This window comes from Rhinopithecus roxellana, chromosome 11 (assembly GCF_007565055.1).
Source record: "Rhinopithecus roxellana isolate Shanxi Qingling chromosome 11, ASM756505v1, whole genome shotgun sequence".
NCBI classification, from domain to species: domain Eukaryota; kingdom Metazoa; phylum Chordata; class Mammalia; order Primates; family Cercopithecidae; genus Rhinopithecus; species Rhinopithecus roxellana.
The window spans coordinates 66,206,230-66,228,778 of NC_044559.1; the positions used below are offsets into that span (position 1 = coordinate 66,206,230).

At 37.0% G+C, this 22,549-nt stretch overlaps 1 protein-coding gene across 12 annotated transcripts in view; it reads right to left on the reverse strand.

The window, feature by feature from the left end:
• PCDH15 (protocadherin related 15) overlaps positions 1–22,549 on the reverse strand; it is a 1,888,416-nt gene that overhangs the window by 242,616 nt on the left and 1,623,251 nt on the right. For all 12 annotated transcript variants that reach the window (XM_030941315.1, XM_030941316.1, XM_030941314.1 and 9 more), the window contains one exon: positions 13,078–13,206. In XM_030941315.1, the coding sequence (XP_030797175.1) occupies positions 13,078–13,206 (129 nt within the window). The remainder of the gene's footprint in view (positions 1–13,077; positions 13,207–22,549) is intronic.

A 22,549-nucleotide genomic window follows, 5' to 3' on the forward strand; every position in this document is an offset into this window, starting at 1 on the left:
TCCCATGACTGTGGGAGTGTAACTCTTCCAACATCATGACTTGAATGGGAGACATGGAATCAAAGGAGGTCATTTTGAAACTTTAAGGTTTAATGACTGCCCTCTTGGATTTTGGACTTGCAGAATTCAGAAGGAGCCCTTTCTGGGGAAGATGCAAATAAGTCTTCAATCTTAAAAATGTTGAAATTTAGATGCTTTCAGGAAATTCAAGTGGGTATTTTACAGATATATGTCTATTTGAGGTTGTAGCTTAAAGGAGTAGAAGGAAAATGAGCATCTCAATGTAAGTAAAGCTGTCAGCTTTAATGTAATTGCAATTGCTCAAAAGGAATGCATAGAGTCAAAAGGGCAACTTAGATGATACTTTCAAAATCCAAAGTTTAAGGAGCAAACAGATAAGGGGAAGAGAGAATTAGATGTGCTCAACCATGAAAAGTAGTAGCAAGTTGGTAGTACAATCTCAGGAAAAAAGAGAGACACAGAGAGATCCAATACCAATACAGAAGTAAAGTGACTCAGATAAAGATAACATTTAACAGTACAGTGGTCATTTGTGACCATAAAGTGGACACAGATATCACTCACTGTACAGCTGGCATTTCACAACTGTAAATATTTACACACACACACACACACACACACACACACTATAATGTGTATTTTTCTAATAGCTGATATGAAGACTAAACATTGCTAAAGGGGTAGGCCTAAACAAATATTGTAAAAATATATTCATAAAATTTTCTAATCTATTTATGAGCTGCTAACTGAATATCTGAAACATGACATTTCAAAAATAATCATAGAAATTAGGTAGATTTCTATTGTAAATATTATTATGTAGCATGTTAACATCGACATAACCAATTCTTCAAATTGTGTGGGCTTTTTTTCTCTATCAGAATGAGTTACAGGGTTTGCATTATATAGTTTGGCTGAAAAAGAGAACCCATAAAATTTCCCACTTGCAGCTCACTTAAAAAAGAAGTATGACAGTTTCAGGCACTGTTGAGTGTCATACTGAGCTACAAAAAGTAAGAAATCACCATAATGCTCTCCACCTTCATTTTATGTTTAGAACCCCACACAGGGAGACTACAACTGTAGTAATCAGAGTCAGGCCACTGAAGTTCAGATTTATTTTGTTTAATATTAAATTGTATAGTTGAAGAAAACATCATTTTTTAAAATAGTGTATCACTACCCTTCTAAACATTGTAGTTTACTAATGATTTTAAAACTTCTTTAAGTGCTTAAGACAGAAACATTCCTACAATATCTTAGCTAAGATTTAGCATGCAGGTCTCATAGTGGGAATACCTTTGTGTTTTAGGTTAAATAAATTCAGCCTCTTATTTAGAACTGGAAAAACAGGTTGTAGACTTATGGTTCTATTTTTGTTACCTAGACCTCAAAGAAGTCAGTTCAGTAGAAAAATTTCTACAAGGTATTACATGGAAGTTTACTGGGAATCAGCTTACTCTATATTATACAGTGCTGAGAACATTGTTTAATCTTAACAGGCAGTAGAGTTGTCAAGTGTGCCTTATGTAATGCATTTGTGCAAGCATTTATGCCTAGGGTTGCTATGAAAAACGGAGATGAATAATTTAATTCTTAAGCCTGAGAATTCTAGCCTTAGCAAACTCCTCAATGGGATACTCCCACGAAGGCTAGACACCTCTGATATTAGCTGAAAGTCTTCCTACCTAAAGCCTTCCTACCTCTACTTTCCTCCCCTCAACCTCCATCCACCCATGTCTCACATACAGAAATGCACTAAAGCATATAGTGTGACAAGTGTGCTTAAGTAAAAGACCACCTCTTTTTCTTTCATGCTGAATTATGTTCAATAAGTACAAAGAAGTTTTCCTCATGATCATGTATCTTAGACAGAATTTACTGAAATAGATCTTTATCTTCTTGATTTCTAACCCAGACTGATGATTGAATTTCACAAAACATTAGTTGAGAAAACAAATGAAAATGACAGAAATCACATTGAACTATGCATGATGATCTCCTACTTCTGATGACATCAGGTTTACAATGAGACCAGATGACTGTTACACATTAGCATAAATGATTCCCAGGAAACCCTTCAAATTGCTTTCAGGAATAAATACAATTCTTAGAGGCATATCCAAGTCTATTGTTGGGATTATGCCATTTTTAACTGATATATAATATATGTACATATTTATGGGGTACATGTGATATTTTGCTGGAATGTATAAAAATTAAATCAGGGAATTTGCAGAGTCCATCACCTAGAATATTTACCAGTTCTGTGTAAGGACATTCCAAGTTCTCTCTTCAAGTCACTTGAACATATACAATACATTGCTGCTAACTACAGTCACTGTATCAGTCTGTTCTAATGTTGCTAAAAAAGGCACACCTGAGACTGGATAATTTGTAAAAGAAAGAGGTTTAATTGACTCACAGTTCCACGTGGCTGGGGAGGCCTCGCAATCATGGCAGAATATGAATGAGGAGCAAAGTCACACCTTACATGATGGCCGGCAGGAGAGAGCTTGTGCAGGGGAACTCCCATTTTTAAAGCCATCAGATCTTAAGAGACTTATTCACTACCATGAGAACAGTGTGGGGAAAACTGCCCCCATGATTCAATTATCTTCACCTGGCCCATCCCTTGACACATGCGGATTATAATTCAAGTGAAATTTTCCATGAGGGCACAGCCAAACCATATCATCCCATCCCCAGCCCCTCCCAAATCCCAAGTCCTCACATTTCAAAACCAATGATGCTCTCTGAAAGTCCCCAAAATCTTAATTCATTTCAGCATTAACTCAACAGTCCAAGTCCAAAGTCTTATCTCAGACACAGCTAGTTCCTTCTGCCTATGAGTCTGCAAAATCAAAAGCGAGTTAGTTACTTCCCAGATACAATGGGGATACAGGCATTGGGTAAATATACCCATTCCAAATGGGAGAAATTGGCCAAAACAAAAGGGTTCCAGGCCCCACACAAATCCAAAATCCAATGGGGAAGTCAAATCATGAAGCTCCAAAATGATCTCCTTTGACTCCATGTGTCACATCCAGGTCATGCTGATGCTAGAGATGGGCTTCCACAGCCTTGAGCAGCTCCATCCCTGTGGCTCTGCAGGGTAAAGCTACCACTCCTGGTTGTTTTCACAGGCTCATGGACTGGTGTTGAGTATCTGTGACTTTCCAGGCCCAAAGTTCAAGCTGTCAGTGGATTACTATTCTGGGGGCTGGAGGACAGTGACCCTCTTACCACAGCTCCACTAGGAGTGCCCCAGTGTGGACTCTGTGTGGGGGCTCCCATCCTACATTTTCTTTCTGAACTACCCTGGCAGAGGTTCTCCATGAGGACTCTGCCCCTGCAGCATAACTCTGCCTGGATATCCAGGCGTTTCCATACATCCTCTGAAATCTAGGCAGAGGTTCCCAAACCTCAGTTATTGACTTCTCTGCACCCACAGGATCAACACCACGTGGAAGCTTCCAAGACTTGGGGCTTGTAACCTCTGAAGCCATGGCCTGAGCTATACCTTGGGCCCTTTTAGCCGTGGCTAGAGTGGCTGGGATACAGGGCACTAAATCCTGAGGATACACACAGCAGAGGGGTCCTGGACCCAGCCCAGGAAGCCATTTTTTCCTCCTAGGCCTCTGGGCCTGTGATTGGAGGGGCTGCCATGAATGTCTCTGAGATGCCCTGGAGACATTTTCCCCATTGTCTTGGTGATTAGCATTTGGCTCCTCATTACTTATGCAAATTTCCACGGCTAGTTTGAATTTCTCCTCAGAAAATGAGTTTTTCTTTACTACTGCATCATCAGGCTGCAAATTTGTCAAACTTTTATGTTCAGCTTTCTCTTGAACACTTTGCCACTTAGAAGTTTCTTCTGCTAGACATCCTGAATCATCTCTTTCAAGTTCAAAGTTACACAGATTTCCAGGGCAGGGGCAAAATGCCACCAGTCTCTTTGCATAGCAAGAGTGACCTTAACTCCAGTTCCCAACAAGTTTCTCATCTCCATCTAAGACCACCTCAGCCTAGACTTTATTGTCCATATCACTATCAGCATTTTGGTCAAAGCCATTTAATAATTCTCTATGAAGTTCCAAATATTCCCTCATCTTCCTGTCTTCTGAGCCCTCTAAGTCTTTAGGAAGTACCAAACGTTCTCACATTTTTCTGTTTTCTTCTGAGTCCTCCAAACTGTTCCAACCCCGGCCTGTTACCCAGTTCCAAAGTTGCTTCCACATTTTTGGGTCTCCTTCCAACAGCACCACACTCTACTGGTACCAATGCACTGTATTAGACTGTTTTCATGCTGGTAATAAATACATACCTGAGACTGGGTAGTTTATCAAGGAAAGAGGTTTAAAAAACTCACAGTTTCACATTCCTCAGGAGGCCTGCTTTCATGGCAGAAGGCAAATGAGGAACAAAGTCCTGGCTTACATGGTGGTAGTCAAGAGAGCGTGTGCAGGGGAACTCCCATTTATAAAACCATCATATCTTGTGAGACTTACTCACTATCACAAGAACAGCATGGGAAAGACCTGCCCTGATGATTCAATCACCTCCCACCCAGTCCTTTCCACGACATATGGGAATTATGGGAGCTACAGTTTGAGATTTGGGTGGGGATACAACCAAACCATATCAGTCATCCTACTCTGCTATCAAACATTAGAACATATTTATTTATTTTTTTTTTAGACCAAGTTTTGCTCTTGTTGCCCAGGCTGGAGTACAGTGGTGCAATCTTGACTCACTGCAACCTCCACCTCCTGGGTTCAAGCAATTCTCCTGCCTCAGTCTTCCTGGGTAGCTGGGATTACAAGGATGTGCCACCATGCCTGGCTAATTTTATTTTAGTAGAGACGGGATTTCTCCATGTTGGTCAGGCTGGTGTCGAACTCCCCACCTCAGATGATCCACCCGCCTCGGCCTCCCAAAATGCTGGGATTACAGGCATGAGCCACCGTGCCTGGCCAGAACTTATTTCTTCTAACAGTATGTTTGTAACAACTTTCTTCATCAGCCCCATCCTCCACCACCACCACTCTTCTCAGCTCCTGGTGTCTATCAGTCTACTCTCTATTTCCATGAGAACAACTTTTTCAGCTCCAGCCTATGAGTGAGGACATGTGATATTTGTCTTTCTATTCATGACTTATTTTACTTAACATAATAACCTCCATTTCCATTCATATTGCTAAAAATGAAAATGATTTTGATTATACCACTTTTAAACATGAACATTTGACAAGAAATTGACTTATTTATTATTGTTATGTAAAGTGACGAGTTTAGGCTAAATTGAGTCTATTGTTGGGAGTATGTACAATAACAATAACAATAATAATTATGCATAATCCCAACAACAGACCCAGCTTTACCCTATTTATCTTATATAACAATAAGTAAATACACAATACATACAAGAATTTTATATTTTTCCTCTAACACATAATATTTATTTATCTCTCTTTTCCTTTCTCTCTTTCTTAAATATACACATGCGTTTGTGCATGCCACGGGTTAGTATAAACCAGAATCAATGGCAGAGCTTGCTAAAACACAGATTTCTGCCTCCAACACCAGCGTTTCTGATTCAGTCTCTGTGGTATAGAGTTTGGCAGTTGGCATTTCGAAACTGTTCCCATTGGTAATGATGCTGATGCTGATGCTGCTTTTCCAGGAAAAACACTTTGATAGCCAGCTAATGCATGTTTGTACTTTTTTAGTTCACATATGTATGGGCAAGTCACAGGAAGCATGGTTATTGGAGAATCCTGTATAGTATAGTGGTTAAGACCAAACATTTGAAAGTAATTCAAATATGTACAATGGAAACCATTTAGAATAGTTCATGACACATTGTAAGAATTCAAAAATTGATAGTCATTATTATTGATTTTTTATTATAGCTGTCAGTCTATCCAATATGCTTTTTTCAATGTAAGCTCCACATATCCCACTAGCTGGACTTATTTTAAGATGAATAAAGAAAAATACAAAAATCAGGATTGCAACCATGAGCTCTATTTTGATAATAACAAATATCTTTCATTTACTTTAAATTTCTAAAACATCCTATAAATGTGACTATACACATATACATGTTCATGTACTAAATGTTGATTTGTACATTTGTTATTATCAAAGACCAAGCTTCGGCTAATACACTTAAAAAGGATAAATGCTGTTTACAATCTGACTGACTATGATTGTTTGTAGTGATGCAGTAGAAGAGAATCATTTATCAATTTAAGATTTTATACTTTCTTCGGAACAGTACTTCCATTAAAATGTTCTCTAAATATGGTAATATTAGGAAAATGCAAGGGTGCAACTACCGTATTTTCGAAAAATCATAAACAATTTTCTGCATTTAGTTCATAGTATTGTAAAAAATATTACTTTCTATAATATCATAGTTAGCCATACTTTATAAATTATTTAGTATTTAACATAATTATAATAATGCAAATGAAGTGCATATTAGCTCCATTCCTTATTTTAAACCTGTACATATATTACATGTATGTATTAATCCTTCAAATCACTACTTGAGATGAATTCTATTATCATCTCCATTTTGCAGATAGTGAAGTCCAGTCCCTGAAAAGCTACATTAGTTATCCAAGATTGCATTAGTTATTTTGGCAAGTCAAATTTGAACTCAGGTAGTTTTATTCCGTGGTCTATATTTTAAGCACTTCATTAAGTTCTCTATCTTGTTGGGATGCTGGGTCTGGATTCATGGAGTCATGTGATCTAGGGACAGGATGAACCAAGTGACCAGGGAGTTGTCTTCTCATTAAAATACGTAAGAAGCATAAGAGGTGAGGGTTGCTAGGTAAGATGAGAAGTCTGGGGTCCCTGTGCAGTGAGTCTAGAAGTCATACTCCAGTATAAAACAGGCTTTTAAAGGTAAGTGACTGGAAAGCTGGACACAGATTTAGGAGACTGGCTTAGAGTCAGTCTATCTAAAGCCTGAATGGACCTTCACAGGAGTTGTATCATGCTCTGCTGTTGTATACTCCCAAGTGGCAAATGTCTGTTCCTTTGAGACTTGAGGGGTCCAAGACCAAGCCTGCAGATTTGATCAGAATGTGACTGCATTTTGGGACTTCTACTGGCAATATTCACTATTTCATTAGGCCCCATCTGAACTCAACATATTTTTAATCGTTTTTCCAGAACTCCTTTAAACAGCACTTCTGTTATTGTCAGAATATTGACTTAGAGTTCTCAAATTGCTTCTTCAGCTGGATTATATTTTGTATTACATTTTTTTTGGCTTGTATTTTTATTTCCTTTTTTAATGATAATTATATATTACAGTTGTCAGTTATATGTACAATTATAATATGTTGAAAAGAACCAGGAATAATCTATAAAAATAATGAAATCGTGAATGATATGAAGACTTAGTCAGTGTAATATTTTGTTTAGTATTCCCCAGAGTATTTCACAGGAGACAGAATCTAGAGGATCTGTATGCCTATCTTGACTGTGGACCACAAGCATGCAATAGTGAATGATATGTTGAAAAGAACCAGGAATAATCTGCTTTTCTCATGAACCTTGACCTGGCCATCTCAGTCTATTATAAAGTCTCTTTTTCCTTGCGGTAAAGAATTTATATCACCCATTTGACACGTGACATAGAGTATATACTTACTGTATTTACTAGGTTTTATTTTGAGTACATCTTTTCATACATATTGTTATAGTTTTCAATTCTAAACACACAACGTATATTATGATACCTTGTGAATAGAAAGATATACACTAAAAACTGTTGATGGGTAGGTTATTTTTTAATATGCTGGATAAAACATTTTGCTATGTGTAATCCATAAATTTGCTTCAAAAGTATTCCTTAGTTATTATTTGTTACTATAACACTACCTTTAAAGAGTAAATGAGGCTGGGTGTGGTGGCTCACGCCTGTAATCCCGGCACTTTGGGAGGCCAAAGCGGGCAGATCACCCGAGGTCAGAAGTTCAAGATCAGCCTGGCCAACATGGCATAACCCCATCTCTACTAAAGGTACACAAATTTGCTGGGCATGGTGGAAGGTGCCTGTAATCCCAGCTACTCAGGGGGCCGAGGCAGGAGAAGTTTGAACCTGGGCGGCAGAGGTTGCAGTGAGCCAAGGTCGCTCCACTGCACTTCAGCCTGGGTGAGAAGAGAGAGATTCTGTCTCAAGAAACAAACAAAAAAAGTAAATGAAAACTCCCTTCAGCATTTTAATTCAAATGTTGGCTTATTCATATTAAAATATCAATAGAATATAAACACAAATTTGGTAACTCAAATTCAGTATATTAATTAACAATATGTATCTTGGTTTTAAGTGAGTCTTAATAGTTTTTGATGACAATTAAAATTAAATTTTACAAGCAGAGCATGAGTCATTTAGTGAAATTAATATATAATTATCATTAGGTAGCAACAGAGGACCATTATGAGCATCAAAATTCCATCCCATAAACATTACACTGTGCAGAATCAGTTGGATGCAGCCTGCCTTGGATGTTTTCCTCTTCCTTTTTACTTTCAATATCATTTTAGTTTTTATGAAAACAAGTTATTGCCTAAAGACCAGGCTAAGGTCCATATTTCAATTTTAAAAACTGAAATAAATTATAGAGGCCGTTTCTTATCAAATAAGAACCAGGAGACAACAAAAAGGTTAACACAATAATTCCTTCAAGAACAAATAATCACTAGGGAAAGTGGGGAAAAAAAAAAAAGAAAGAAAGAAAGGAAAAGAAATTTAACTAAAAGTTAATCATCACATTGATGTCTACTTGTATGTTTTTACTTATATATTCCATATGGGCTTTATCACTCCAAGCTAAATAAATTAAGAAAATGGGAAAGATCATTTTTGTAAATAATTTCAATACTTGTTTTTAACTGAATAGTTAATATATATATGGCTAAACGAAGTTTTACAGTTTTCAGCAATGTGGCATTTTAAACTGACAACTGTAACATATAATTAGCATTAATTAAGACTATTACATTAGTTCAAGCCTCATTATGCCTGGGTTATTGCCTTCTAGTTCTGCCTTCTGGATTTAGAATCTCCCATTTCAATATATCAGGAGTAATTTTTATTTATTTATTTATTTATTTATTTATTTATTTATTTATTTATTTATTTATTTTTAGACGGAGTCTCGCTCTGTCGCCCAGGCTGGAGTGCAGTGGTGTGGTCTTGGCTCACAGCAAGCTCCGCCTCCTGCGTTCATGCCATTCTCCTGCCTCAGCCTCCCGAGTAGCTGGGACTACAGGCGTCCACCACCATGCCCAGCTAACTTTTTTGTATTTTTAGTACAGACGGGGTTTCACCGTATTAGCCAGGATGGTCTCAATGTCCTGACCTCATGATCCGCCCTCCTCAGACTCCCAGAGTGCTGGGATTACAGGCATGAGCCAACGCGCCTGGCCTATCAGGAGTAATTTTTATAAAATACAAATCTGATGTGTCATACCTCAGACCGTTTAGTGGTTCCCCCGTCACCTTCTACAACATGGTACAGAAAAGTGTTTATGACATGGTATGTCTTATTTATTGTAACTATACTATGTCACACTCTCATTTCTCTCTGCCTTTACTTATACAACTAACTTTCCTTAACAGATTCCAACTCCTCTCAACTTCCTCTTACCTGTATTCTTCCTTCATGAGTCAACTTCAGCATTTCTCCTTTGCTGATATTTTTTGCACATGTCCCTGTTATAGACTTTATTACTTTGCTTTCTTGGAGTAGCAAAAATTGTGGGTGCCCTATGCATGTCCCTCAGAGCATTTGGTATGCTTTGGCCAACTTCCATCTCCTGTTATTGTCTCTGGATCCTAAGGGTGTTGCTTTTCCAGCCAGAAGCCTCTGTGGCTGGTGGCGCCTTTGCCCGAGTTTTGCTCAGACTAGCTGTGTTTGTATCACCTACTTGACCTGGCAGGCTGTGTTTGGCTCAGGCTACTGGCTTAAATCCCACACTTTCCCAGGGCAAGCCAGGCTCAGAGCAGCGAGGGGTGCATGAGTGAGCAAGTGTGGGGTCTTGTCACTGTGCATAGCCAGGCACGCTGACTGCTGTGGCGGGACTGGTAGCTCCAGGCGCCCTCTCCGAGCAAGGCTTTGATTGGATCAGATACACAGCAAGCGGCTTCTGCTGTGAGCACCCGCGTATGGATGAGGGGCTCCCTGAAGAGCCTCCACTCTTCTCTCCTTTTTGCTGCCCGCAACATGGTGAGTGGGGTGGCTGCCGTGTTTTAGCCCTATTTGTGTTACAGCTCTTTCATTCCTGCCATTTGGTGGGTCCGGAGTTTTTGGCCCACATCCAGGAAGAATGAGGTACGCGGACAGCTGGAGAGCTAACAACGTGTAGAGGAGCTTTAGTGGACAACAGACAGCTCTCGGGAGACCGAAGTGTGTAGCTCCTATTCATAGGCAAGTTGTCCCCATGAGTGTCCAGCTCTCAGCAGAAAGAAGACCTGGAACGGGTAGTTCCTTTCTGCAGAAGGTGGTCTCAGGAGACACGAAGAGGGGAGCTCCCTTCTGCAGCTGGTACTCTTGATGTCTGTGTGTCTGGCTGGCTCCAGGGTTTTTATGGGCTCAGAAAGGAGGAAGTACATGCTGATTGGTCCACGGGTGGCCACGGACAGGCCCGGAAAAAGCACCGTACGTTTTCACTCCGGGCTATGGACTCCACCGGAACTGATAGCCTGGTCCCTAGGCTTCAGGCCATCCCTGGTTTGAAGGTGGGGCTTCACCAGGGAACTCCTGCTTTCCACCCAGGAGCCTGTCTGTCTCCTGCTGCCATCAATCATGTTGTTCACGGTGCCCAGGCTGTTTGTGAGGAGGAGTGCCTGCGGGCCCACAGTGAGCAGCCCTCTGTCCCCTCTTGGCCTCCCTTCCATGCTCGTTGGTGCCCAAAGTCCACAGGAGGCTGAGGTGGCTGGGGACTGGCATGTCAGCACCAACCCCAGCATGCACACACCCAGCCTGGTTATGACAGCACCTGGACTCGGCCTCAACTTTGCTTCAAAATTGGAAGGGTTGCCAGGAGCTGGAAGAGAACAGGCAGGGGGAACAGGCACTTCCGACTTTGTGGGGGTAGGGGAGCTTCCTGGGGCCCTGAGAGCACAGAGATGCCTAGGTCTGCAGCCACAGCTGGGCAGCTGGAGCTACGCCCAGGATGGCAGGGCTCCCACCCTTCCAACTTGGAAGGGGGTTAGGTTCCTGCCTGTTCCTTGCTCCTCTCGGCTCCCTAGAGCATGTAGCCCTGGTCATACCTCCTCTGCTGTAGCTGGTGTCTTCGCAGTGGCTGCTCCAGATGGGCCACTGGTGCCATCAGTATCTACAGCCTGACTCAATGCCCTTCTATCAGATTTTGCAGAGGGAATTTGACTACTTGCTTCTGCTGGAGGCAAGAAAATCCAAAAACTTGGCAGCCCATTGCCCAACACTGCAGCTAATTACTCTCAGGATTTAGTGTATATGTTTTCTAGTTCCATAACTTCTCAGGAACTGGACAATTACAATTATCAGGAGAGATAACTTTGATGCATGAGTTTGCATCTTTTTGTAGAGTTTGCCCTTGGAATGAAATTTCAGTTCTCCTCGTGATAGCTGGTTTAATAGCAAACTTGCTACTGGTTGCTTTCTCTTCTTTGCCTTACTTCCTCACTTCCGTATCACTGTTATCTGTACTTCTCAAAAAATATTTATACATGAATATTTTGTGTCCAGATTTTCTGTTGAAGAATCCACAGTAAGACATTGGACACCAGAGGTACTATGGTGTGGGGAGCAGAGCCTTCAGATGGGATGCTGGAGTTGAATCCCTTGTTGGCCAGTTGGCATCAAGACCAGTTGGCATTTTATAACATCCCAATGACCAAGATTATTCCCTATGTGAATTGGGATGGCATAAACATATAAGATTATGTATGCCTGATGCAGTATTTCCCGAATTTGACTGAGATAGTGACAATGATAATGATAATGACTATGGAGTTGGTAGTTGTAAGTATTGTCAGTGATTTGACGGGAAAAATATGACTTTCAAAAAAGCTTACACTGGTCAGTCAAAATCTCAGGACGTGATGTGAACGTCACAAGATCTCTATAACATCATTTAAAGCAACCCTCTCCTTTTGCAGTTTAAAGGAGATTAAACTAAAAATCAGACCTTGTGCCTGGTTACAAGAATAGCAGAACAGTAGAGAAGGCTCACTTCAAAGCACCAGCAAGCCTTCTGTGGAAAAGGCAAAAACTTCACAGGGAAGGAGTAGGACCCTGAACTCTGAGTTTGGAACATCTGGGTGGCTCACACCTCACTAAAGCAAGATTCTTTCCTTTCCTGGAGACCACATAAACACCTCATCTGAGGTTGATGCTTCAAATTGTGCACATCTTCCTCAAAATTTTTCTTCTCTGTGACTTCTAGACCAATTACTATGTTCAAGACCAAGAATGGCTGAAATGAGGAAGTACTGTCTCTGCTTTAACAATAAAGGAATTATTCATCAAATGAACCACAGAAACTGGCTAATATGTCCAGGTAGGTCCCAGAAGCACTTAGAAGAACACATGAAGAGTAAACCTCTGAGTGCTGGAAAAGGGGTTTGTGCAAAATATTAGACACACGCGGTAGACTCTAAAGATAATATTTACATAATGAAATGAGTTAAAATCTAAATATATGTATTTTTTGAGGTCTAAATGTCCACATCCATACCCAGTAGTATACCTAATTACATGTTTCTGTAAAATGTTTTGATTCAGACACCGAAAATATGTATTAAATTAGCATACTATCACATTAATCAATGTTTAAATTACACAATAATTATAAAATGTAAATCTGTATCCTTGACAGTTAATTAAAATATATAGAATATTATTCATTTTTTAAAGTATTGAGAATATCCAGCACAGTCATTTAACAGATTACATTAGCTGAGTTTCTTTTCAGAATTAAAATGTAATAAACTTACACTCTTTGAAAAAATACATATAAGATCTATATAAATATTCCACTTACTTTTACTTGACCCACAAAGGCATTGGCTTCTTCCTCCACCACAGATAAATTTCTTGGCAGATAAGGATCAAACACTGGAGCATTGTCATTGACATCTGTCACCACCACGTTTACTGTGGCAGTTGAGGTCTTAAAGAAAAACAAGCATTAAATGTGAGAAGAGCTATTTTTACTTAGAATTCATTTAAGTAGTCATCCTGGCATTTGTCAATCTGAAAAGCATCTCATTTTTCTTTCTAATCCTTAGCTTTCCAAAAAATAAAAAATAAATAAATAAAACTAAAAAACTAAAAAGAAGCTTGCAAAGAAGCTTCCAACCTCAGAAAAACAGATGGGAAAAGCAAATGATGATATTAAAGGGCAAACATCTTTTTGGAAATGTCAAGTATTTCCTGGAGGCTTACTTTCAGAAAATGGTTTTACCTTTATCTTTTTCACATTTTATGGGTGGCAAGCTTTTGTTTATACACACATACACTGCTTTATCTCTGAAATGTGCCATTTCTGTAGTTCTTGCTGCTTGTATTTTTTTACTGTTTAAAAATAAAACCAGTACTTTATAAAATAGCATGGTACATCAAATGGGCATTTTCTGGAAAGCTCGTGCTATCAGAAAATGCTACCTTAATAATTCTCTAGGTGGACATTTAAACCAAGAGTTTGAGTACCATATACTAGGCATGAAATGATTATCTTACAAGCATACAGGTTATGGAAACGATATGCAGGTAAACCTACCAATAGTGTGTGCTACCTAGTTAAATCCCTGGCCTGCTGCTGTCAACATTATGTAGGTCAATGACTTCTGCACAATCAATGACTATCATCATGCGTGACTCAAGCTGGAAACTGCTCTCTCTAATCAAAGCCTGAGTACAGCACAGAACCTCTACCTAACTCTGTCACAGTGTGGGGCTGATCACAGAAGGCTGAGAGCAAAGGTACAGAGAGAAAGAATATTAACCAGGAAAGTAAGAAACCTGGTATGCTATGGTATTAAATATTTAGTAACTATAAATAAAAAGAAGGAGGAAAAAGCAAGGTGATACTGTCATGAGAATTATCCACCTTTTGTTTAAAACAAATGCAATTTCCATTAATTATTAAGTGATTTGTAGTGAGAGGCTAAAATGCTGAGCATTAAGAAGTGACTTGAGTGAAGCTGAAGAGGTTTTGCAGCAGTCATGGGGCTAAGGGGTCAAGTGATTTTTTTTTTTTTAGCTACTAAAGAGGACATACCTTGGTAAACACCCAATGCTTTCTGTTGGGGTCACGAAAGTTCTATACCATGCGAGTTATGGTGCTTGGGAAAAAGACCAGATCTCACACAAATGTAAACCCAATATTGAAACTCTGATTGTATTAAGGTGATCTACCCCTATTTTAACAGAAGCAAAAGCAAATATTCTTTTTAGTAATGTAACTTCATCCCAAGCCTCTATAATTTTTTTCATGTGCAGTATTCAGTAGTCATTACAAAATTACCGTGCATACCAGGGAATTCTTGGGTGTTAGTGATGGCTTATTTCTTTATCTGTGTATTGGCTTACCCTTTGAAAATTTATGTTGCTATTCATATGTGATTTACACACATTTTTGTATTTAAAGTTAAATAAAATTTTTATTTAAAGACACATACAAAGATGGTCAGAAAAGCATTATATAGTCAAAATCTGGAAACAACCCAAATGTCCATCGATAGTAGATGGTTATACAGATTATGTTTTATATATGAAATGGAATCATATGAAGTACTGAGAATGTACAAACTACTGCTATAAGTAATCACATGGATTAATTTCATGAACCTAAGTTTCTAGGACATAAAATAATACATACTATATGATTCCATTTATATAAACTTCAAAAACAGGCATAATCCCTACAAGGTGATAAAAATTAGAATATGGGTCACTTTGAAGAAGAAGATAGAATAGCAACAGAAATGATCCCAAAACTGAGCTTCTGGAATGCTGATTAATTTCTGTTTTTTTGTTATGAATAGTGGTTATATGGGTGTATTCACTATGTAAAAATTCATTAAGCTGTAGAATTATAGTTTGTGCACTATCTGTGTTACATTTTCTTAAAATTATTTAATTTAAAAGATGCACTCACACAAACATACACATGTGTGTTGACATATGTGAGTATGTTTAAAGAAATTCAAGTGCTACTTGACTAGATGGAATTCAGATCATTTCATTTTCCTCTTGTGACTTTTATATATTTTCCAATGTTCTCCCAAAAGGCTACCATGCTTTTATGACAAAAAGTATTTTAACAAATGTTGTTTCTTTAAAATTTGCCTTAGAATTGAAAGCAGTAAAGAAGATGTGTTTTTACAGTTGCAGTAGTTCCCAGTTTGCCTGAGGGTTAACAAGACATTTAAATTTACAGCCTGGAGCCAAAATCTAAGAATGGCCACCCTGGAGTTTGCCGGCTTTTCTTCAAATTTCCTGACTCCTTTTGTACCAGCCTAACTGTCTTTACTTATCAATCCAGTGTTTTTCTCATTCTATTCTTTAAAATTTCTATTCATGTTTTCAGACTATTCTGTATCCTCCGTTTAAGACTATGACTCTTAAGTGGATAATGAAGAATACAACTGGATTGCTAAGTAAACTAAGAAGTTAAATAACAATTCCATAATTTTGTGCTAATAGGGGATGATATTTATGGACCATGCAGGCATTTTCTTCATTTCTTACTGAATTTTATATGAAATGAAAAAAAATCCATGTCTCACAAAAACGTAGTCACAACTATCAATAGAATAATTTCCAGTTTATATATTTCTTAAAGTTTTCTAAATACCACTTGCTTCAGAAATACTTATGCAAAAAATGAGGATTTCAGGGCTATCCATTTGTTCTATTGACTATTGTTCTGAACCTATGGAAATATTTATAAATTAGCTAGCTGTAAATCATAAGTATTTATTTTTTCTCGATTGGTTCAGAAGGACGGCAACAATATGCTTCAATATGGATCTGTGCCATAGAGAATGTTTATGTCTTATTAAGGGAAGACTTTTCATTGTTCAAGCTTAAAAATTAGTAAATGAAAACAGATCACTTTAATTAATTATTAGGACAATAGGTCAGGTAACACATGTTCACAACAATTAATTTTAAATATAAATATATATAATGCCAATTAAATTAAAAAGATTTCAAACTAATAAACCTAATAAACAAAAAGTTACTTATTTTCTATCAAAGGAGTTTGCTCACTGAATATTTCCTTAAAAGTTGTATTAACTTATAATAGCACTAGCTGGAAATACTTGCATGTTAGTGCTAAATACTATAATTGATCATTTTCATGTTCATTATTTAATTTAAATGTGTCTTAGATTTTATTTTGTCTAATATCATAGAAGAATTTTCAAAACATATGTCTCAAATGCAAGTAGATATTTCTGTTGTAATTTTTTTTTTTTTTTTTTTTTTTTTTTTTTTTGAGACAAGGTCTCACTCTGTCACTCAGGCTGGAGTGCAGTGGCATGATCTCTGCTCACTGCAACCTCCGCCTCCCAGGTTTAAACCATTCCCCTGCCTCAGCCTCCTGAGTAGCTGAGATTACAGACATGTGCCACCAGGCCTGGCTAATTTTTGTATTTTTAGTACAGACGGAGTTTCACTGTGATGGCCAGGCTGATCTTGAACTCCTGACCTCAAACAATCTGTCCGCCTTGGCATCCCAAAGTGCTGGGATTACAGGCGTGAGCCATCGGACCCAGCCTACTGTTGTAATTTGAATACACATTTATTTTTATAAACTAGTACGACTCTGAAAGAAGGATACTAATATAGCATATTTTTAAAATTTTGTTGTTGTTGTTGTTTTGAGACAAGTCTCACTCTGTTGCCCAGGCTGGAGTGCAGTGAGCGATCATAGCTCACTGCAGCTTTGAACTCCTAGGCTCAAAGAGTTCAAAGTAATTCTCCCACCTCAGTCTCCTAAGTAGGTGGGACTACAGGTGCACGCCAATATGCCCAGCTAATTTTTATTTCTTTATTTTATTTTTGTAGAGACACAGTCTCAGTATGTTGCCTAGGTGGTCTCAAACTCCTCATCTCAATCCCACCTTGGCCTCTCAAAGTGCTGGGGTTATAGGCCTGAGCCACAATATCCAGTTCATTTTTTGTAATAGTATAAAAACAGTGAGTTATAAAGCCACAGTTAAAGAAAGCAGTGTAAATTCATCTATTAATACACAATGCATTGCTTCATATTCATGAGAACATACATTAAGAGTATCTTATTTATTCTCTTCTAGTATTTCCTATCTCAGGAAATGACATGGCAAAATAATCAACTAATTTTCTAAGTTATTTTATCTCATACATGCAATTTATTAGTCACCAAGTCCTGTTAATTTGACCTTGTAAATGGGCCTTGTATTACGCAGTTTTGAGCAATGGATAAATAACACAATTTTCATTTCCTGAGTAAATAGCTGGAAGTCAGATAACTGGGTTTTCTGATTAGCATATGTTTAGCTATGTGAGAAAACCAGAAATGTGTTTTGCTCAATAATTTAATGAAAAATTTTTAATACATTTTCTTGTTAATCAACTTAATGAACACTTTTAAGGACAATGTGTAATATTATGAATTTAATAAACAATTTGGCTTTAATGCTAGAGAGGATAAGAGAAGGGATGTTTTTTATTTAATCACAAAAAATTCATTTATTTTTTGATCATTTAATTTTTATACCTTCTGACACAAAATTTGTTTAACATTTAATGGCTAGAAAATGATTTCTTTATATTTTGTGAGCATCTCATAGCACAGCCATTTGTTTTGTGCTATTACATTTACATTAGATGATTGAAATTCAATGACATTCAATACATGGTTTAAGATACATGTATGCTTAGAATTTATCTGAGCAGAGACTCATGTTATGTATAGAAAGCAATCAGGAATATTTCAATTTGTTCACTAAGAAAGCAGAAAACTATCAGAGATAAGGCAACACTTTAATTATGGAGCACTTATCATTTATCTATTTCTTAAATAAAAACATGAGTGTTTAATTTCAAATGTGCAATTTCTTTTCTATGGTCAACAAGATTCACTATATATTCTCAGAAATAATATTCTTATTATCTCTGAGATTATTTTATTAAGAAATGTGTCTATCATGTTTACTAATAGAATACACAATGTCAGTTCAATGAATATTGTTAGATGCTTTAAATAGCTATTTTTATTATAATATAATTTATTACATGCTGAAATAAATTATCTTATAACTTATTCTATTTAAATGTCTGAAAAAAGAGCTAGAAAGAATATTGAAAATTTCCATCTGTAAGAAAGTACAAGAAATGTTATTTATAGAACACAAGGTTTTCCTATCTGAATAAAAATCTTCACTACTATATCTAAAATTCTTTTCAATAACAATGGGACAATGAGGATTTATAGTTTAGAATTCAATCATTTTTTGTTTAGGCTAATAAAACAAGACAAATACATATATTCAATAATGGGTATAGTATTTAGAGAATATTAATTTAAAACATTTTCATCCTTAAGTGCAAGTCATCTTGTTGCTACAACAGTTATGAGACAAGCCAACTGCATTCAGATGTAGAGTTTCATTCATGATGTAGAGTGGAGGTCCTTCCTACCATTAAATATTAGCCAGGAGGCTTTCTTTCCCTCTGAAGGGAAAAAAAAAAAATATATATATATATATATATATGTGTGTGTGTGTGTGTGTGTGTGTGTGTGTGTGTGTGTGTATAAAATCTAGAATTTCTTTGAGAAAGACAGAGAAAAGGAAAGTTCCCTCTATTATGAATCATGGGAAAGAGAAAGGGAGACACAGAAGACACATGAAGGCAGGAGGCAGAGGTACTCCTCCTCATCCCCCACTGCCACTTTGGACCACACCTTAAATGAAGAGGAGCTGCAGAAACATTTTGGAATAGGAGAAATGATGACCGGGAAAGTAAGAGAAATTTGGGTGAAATAATAGCAGTAGTTTTCAGGAATATGTAAGCCTCCAGAAAATTTCCATAGGTTCCATGGGAGGCCCCATCTAATAGGTTATGGCACTGAATATACAGCTATGGCAGAGAGCCGTGTCCAGAGAGACAGAAGCAATTCTACTAGCATAAAGGACTGGTAAAGACATGTTACATCTAGACCACAATTTTAGAATGAAGTCAGGGAGGAGAGGTTTGCTTGGCAGCTTAGCTAGTGAGTATTTACATTGTCTTAAACAGATAGTGTTGAAATACTGTTCTAAGCAACTTAAGTGTGACCCATATTACACCTACTCCATACCTGTCCAAACACACATTTATACATTATTGTCTAAGTAGAAAGATTATATCAGATATAAAAAACAAAGAAGCCTTTTTTTCTCTGTGCACATCTGAGTGTAGTGTGTAAAGATTATATATATATATGTATGTGTATATGTATGTATATACATTTTATACAATTGTGCATGTTTTTTATATAAATATATATTTTTTCAAAAAATCAGAAAGTATTTACATATAGTATAACTAAATACTATAGTATATATAATATATACTAACTATACATATAGCTATTTATATATTTATACATAAACATTTTACATATTGCATATACGATAAAGATTTACATATATGACTTAAATGTTTAAAGTTTTACTATTCTATAACCATATGTACTGTGTTATAAAATCTTATTAAATCAACTATTTTGAAATTCAAAGTTACTTTAACTTCACACATTTTCTCATGCACATATTTTTGCTCTTGTTAAAGTTTCCTCTTTTGATTATGAAGTTAAATGCTCAACTTTTAAATGTTAATTGCTCATTTATATTGCCATGTTTCAAAGAAACTTAGGAAATAATATTGCTTCAAGACAAAAACAAAGATGCTAAGTTTCCTAGCAATCTGAAGTTGTAAAATATTACAAGTGTTCAGTTTGAAAGCCCTAACTTAGTAATTCAATCCAGTAATTCAAGAGCATTTTACAGAAATCAAACCATGATGGAATCAAGTTACCTATCGAATCAATTAAGGAGGAAAATAATATCACTGAACACCTGGAATCTGGTCAGAAATAACTAGGCTACAGAGTAACTTCACATTTTAAATGAAAAAATTCCTGATCACTGTTTGCATATTTATATCTCTCACTGTGTTATTGGTCGATTAACAGAGCTGCAATCCAAAAGCCCTACTTCCTAGCTATTTTTCAACCCAGTGTTGCTACTTCCAGATAAGAATAAAAGGAAATCTGCTAGGTGGAGTTTCTGAAAACCTTTGGTTCTTTGTTAAAATAAAGTGAGGGTGCAGACTCTTCTGGCATTCATCTTTATACTTTGTTTGTCTGGAATGGAGAATTGACATCCAGAGTTGCAGAAGATGGGTATGAAAGTAGACAATAAAAATGGCAAAGCAGAAAATAGCCAGCAGATATCCTCAACGGCACTGTTATGTCCCTGCACCATCCCTTCACTGTCCACCTCTAGATTTTTTTCTTTGTTTGTACTATCTTAATTTTTAAATGTAAAATTTTGTGGTATTAAGTATATTCATATTCTTGTGCAACCATCATCTCTATCCATCTCTAAAACTCTTTTAATCTAGCAAAACAAAAGCTCTATAACATTAAGCAATAACTCCCCATTTCTCTTTTCTTTATCCTCTGGCAACCATCATTCTACTTTGAGTCTTTGTGATTTTGACAATTCTAAGTACCAAAATATAAGTGGAATCATATGGAATTTAACATTTTGTGACTGGCTAATCTCACTTAGCGTAAGGTTCTTAAGATTTATCTATGACATAGTGTATATCAGTACTTTCTTCCATCTTAAGACTGAATAATATTTCATTATATGTATGTAACACATTTTGTTTATATATTACTCTACATAAACATGGAAAACAGGGTTGCTTTTATACCTTAGCTATTGTGAATAATGCTGCTATGAACATGGGAATACAAATATCTCTTTGAGACTCTGCTTTCAATTTTTTGGATATATAACTGGAAGTGTGATTGGTGGCTCATATAGTAATTCTATTTTTAATTTTTTGAGAAACCACCACTGTTTTCCACAGTGGCTGTATCATTTTATGTTCTCACCAATAGTGCACAAGGGTTCCAATTTTTCCACATCCTCATCAACATGTTATTTCATTGTTATTGTTTTGTTTTGTTTTCTGTTTCTTTTTTATAATAGCATATCTACTGGGTGTGAGGTGGTACCTCATTGTGGCCTTGATTTGCATTTCCATAATATTTAGTAATGCTAAGTGTTTTTTCATATGTTTACTGGTCATTTATATATTTCCTTTGGAAAAGTGTCTATTCAAGTCCTTTGCTAATTTTGAATCAGGTTATTTTTGTTTAGTTTAAAAAATTCTTGGGCTGGGCGCAGTGGCTCATGCCTGTAATCCCAGCACTTTGAAAGGCTGAGGCGGGCTGATCACGAGGTCAGGAGATCGAGACCATCCTGGCTAACACAGTGAAACCCCATCTCTACTAAAAATACAAAAATATAGCCTGGCACGGTGGCAGGCGCCTGTAGTCCCAGCTACTTGGGAGGCTGAGGCAGAAGAATGGTGTGAACCCAAGAAGTGGAACTTGCAGTGAGCTGAGATCTTGCCACTGTGCTCCAGCTTGGGCAACAGAGCGAGACTCCGTCTCAAAACAAACAAACAAACAAAAAAACCCAAAAAACAAAACTCTATATATGTTGAATATTAATGACTTATCATATATATGATTTGCAAATATTTTCTCCCATTTTTATGTTGCTTTCGTATTCTGTGTCTTTGACCCCTTTACAAAATCAGAAATTCCAATTTATCTAATTTTATTTATTGATTTCTTTTGTTGTTCAACAATTTTAATATGTCATTCAACTACATTCTGTTCTCAGTGTGAGATCTATCCTCTTGACAAACTTTTAAGTGTACAGTATTGCTAACTATAAGCAACATACCATATAGCAGATCTATGGAACTGTTTATTTTATTTTTTTATTGTACTTTATGTTCTAGAGTACAAGTGCACAACGTGCAGGTTTGTTACATATGTATACGTGTGCCATGTTAGTGTGCCATATTAGTGTGCTGCACCCATTAACTCGTCATTTATATTAGGTATATCTCTTAATGCTATCCCTCCCCCCTCCCCCCACCCCACAACAGGCCCCAGTGTGTGACGTTCCCCTTCCTTTGTCCAAGTGTTCTCATTGTTTAATTCCCACCTATGACTGAGAACATGCAGTGTTTGGTTTTCTGTTCTTGCAATAGTTTGATGAGAATGATGGTTTCCGGCTGCAATCATTTCCCTACAAAGGACATGAACTCATTCTTTTTTATGACTGCATAGTATTCCATGGTGTATATGTGCCATATTTTCTTAATCCAGTCTGTCATTGATGGACATTTGGGTTGGTTCCAGGTCTTTGCTATTGTGAATAGTGCCA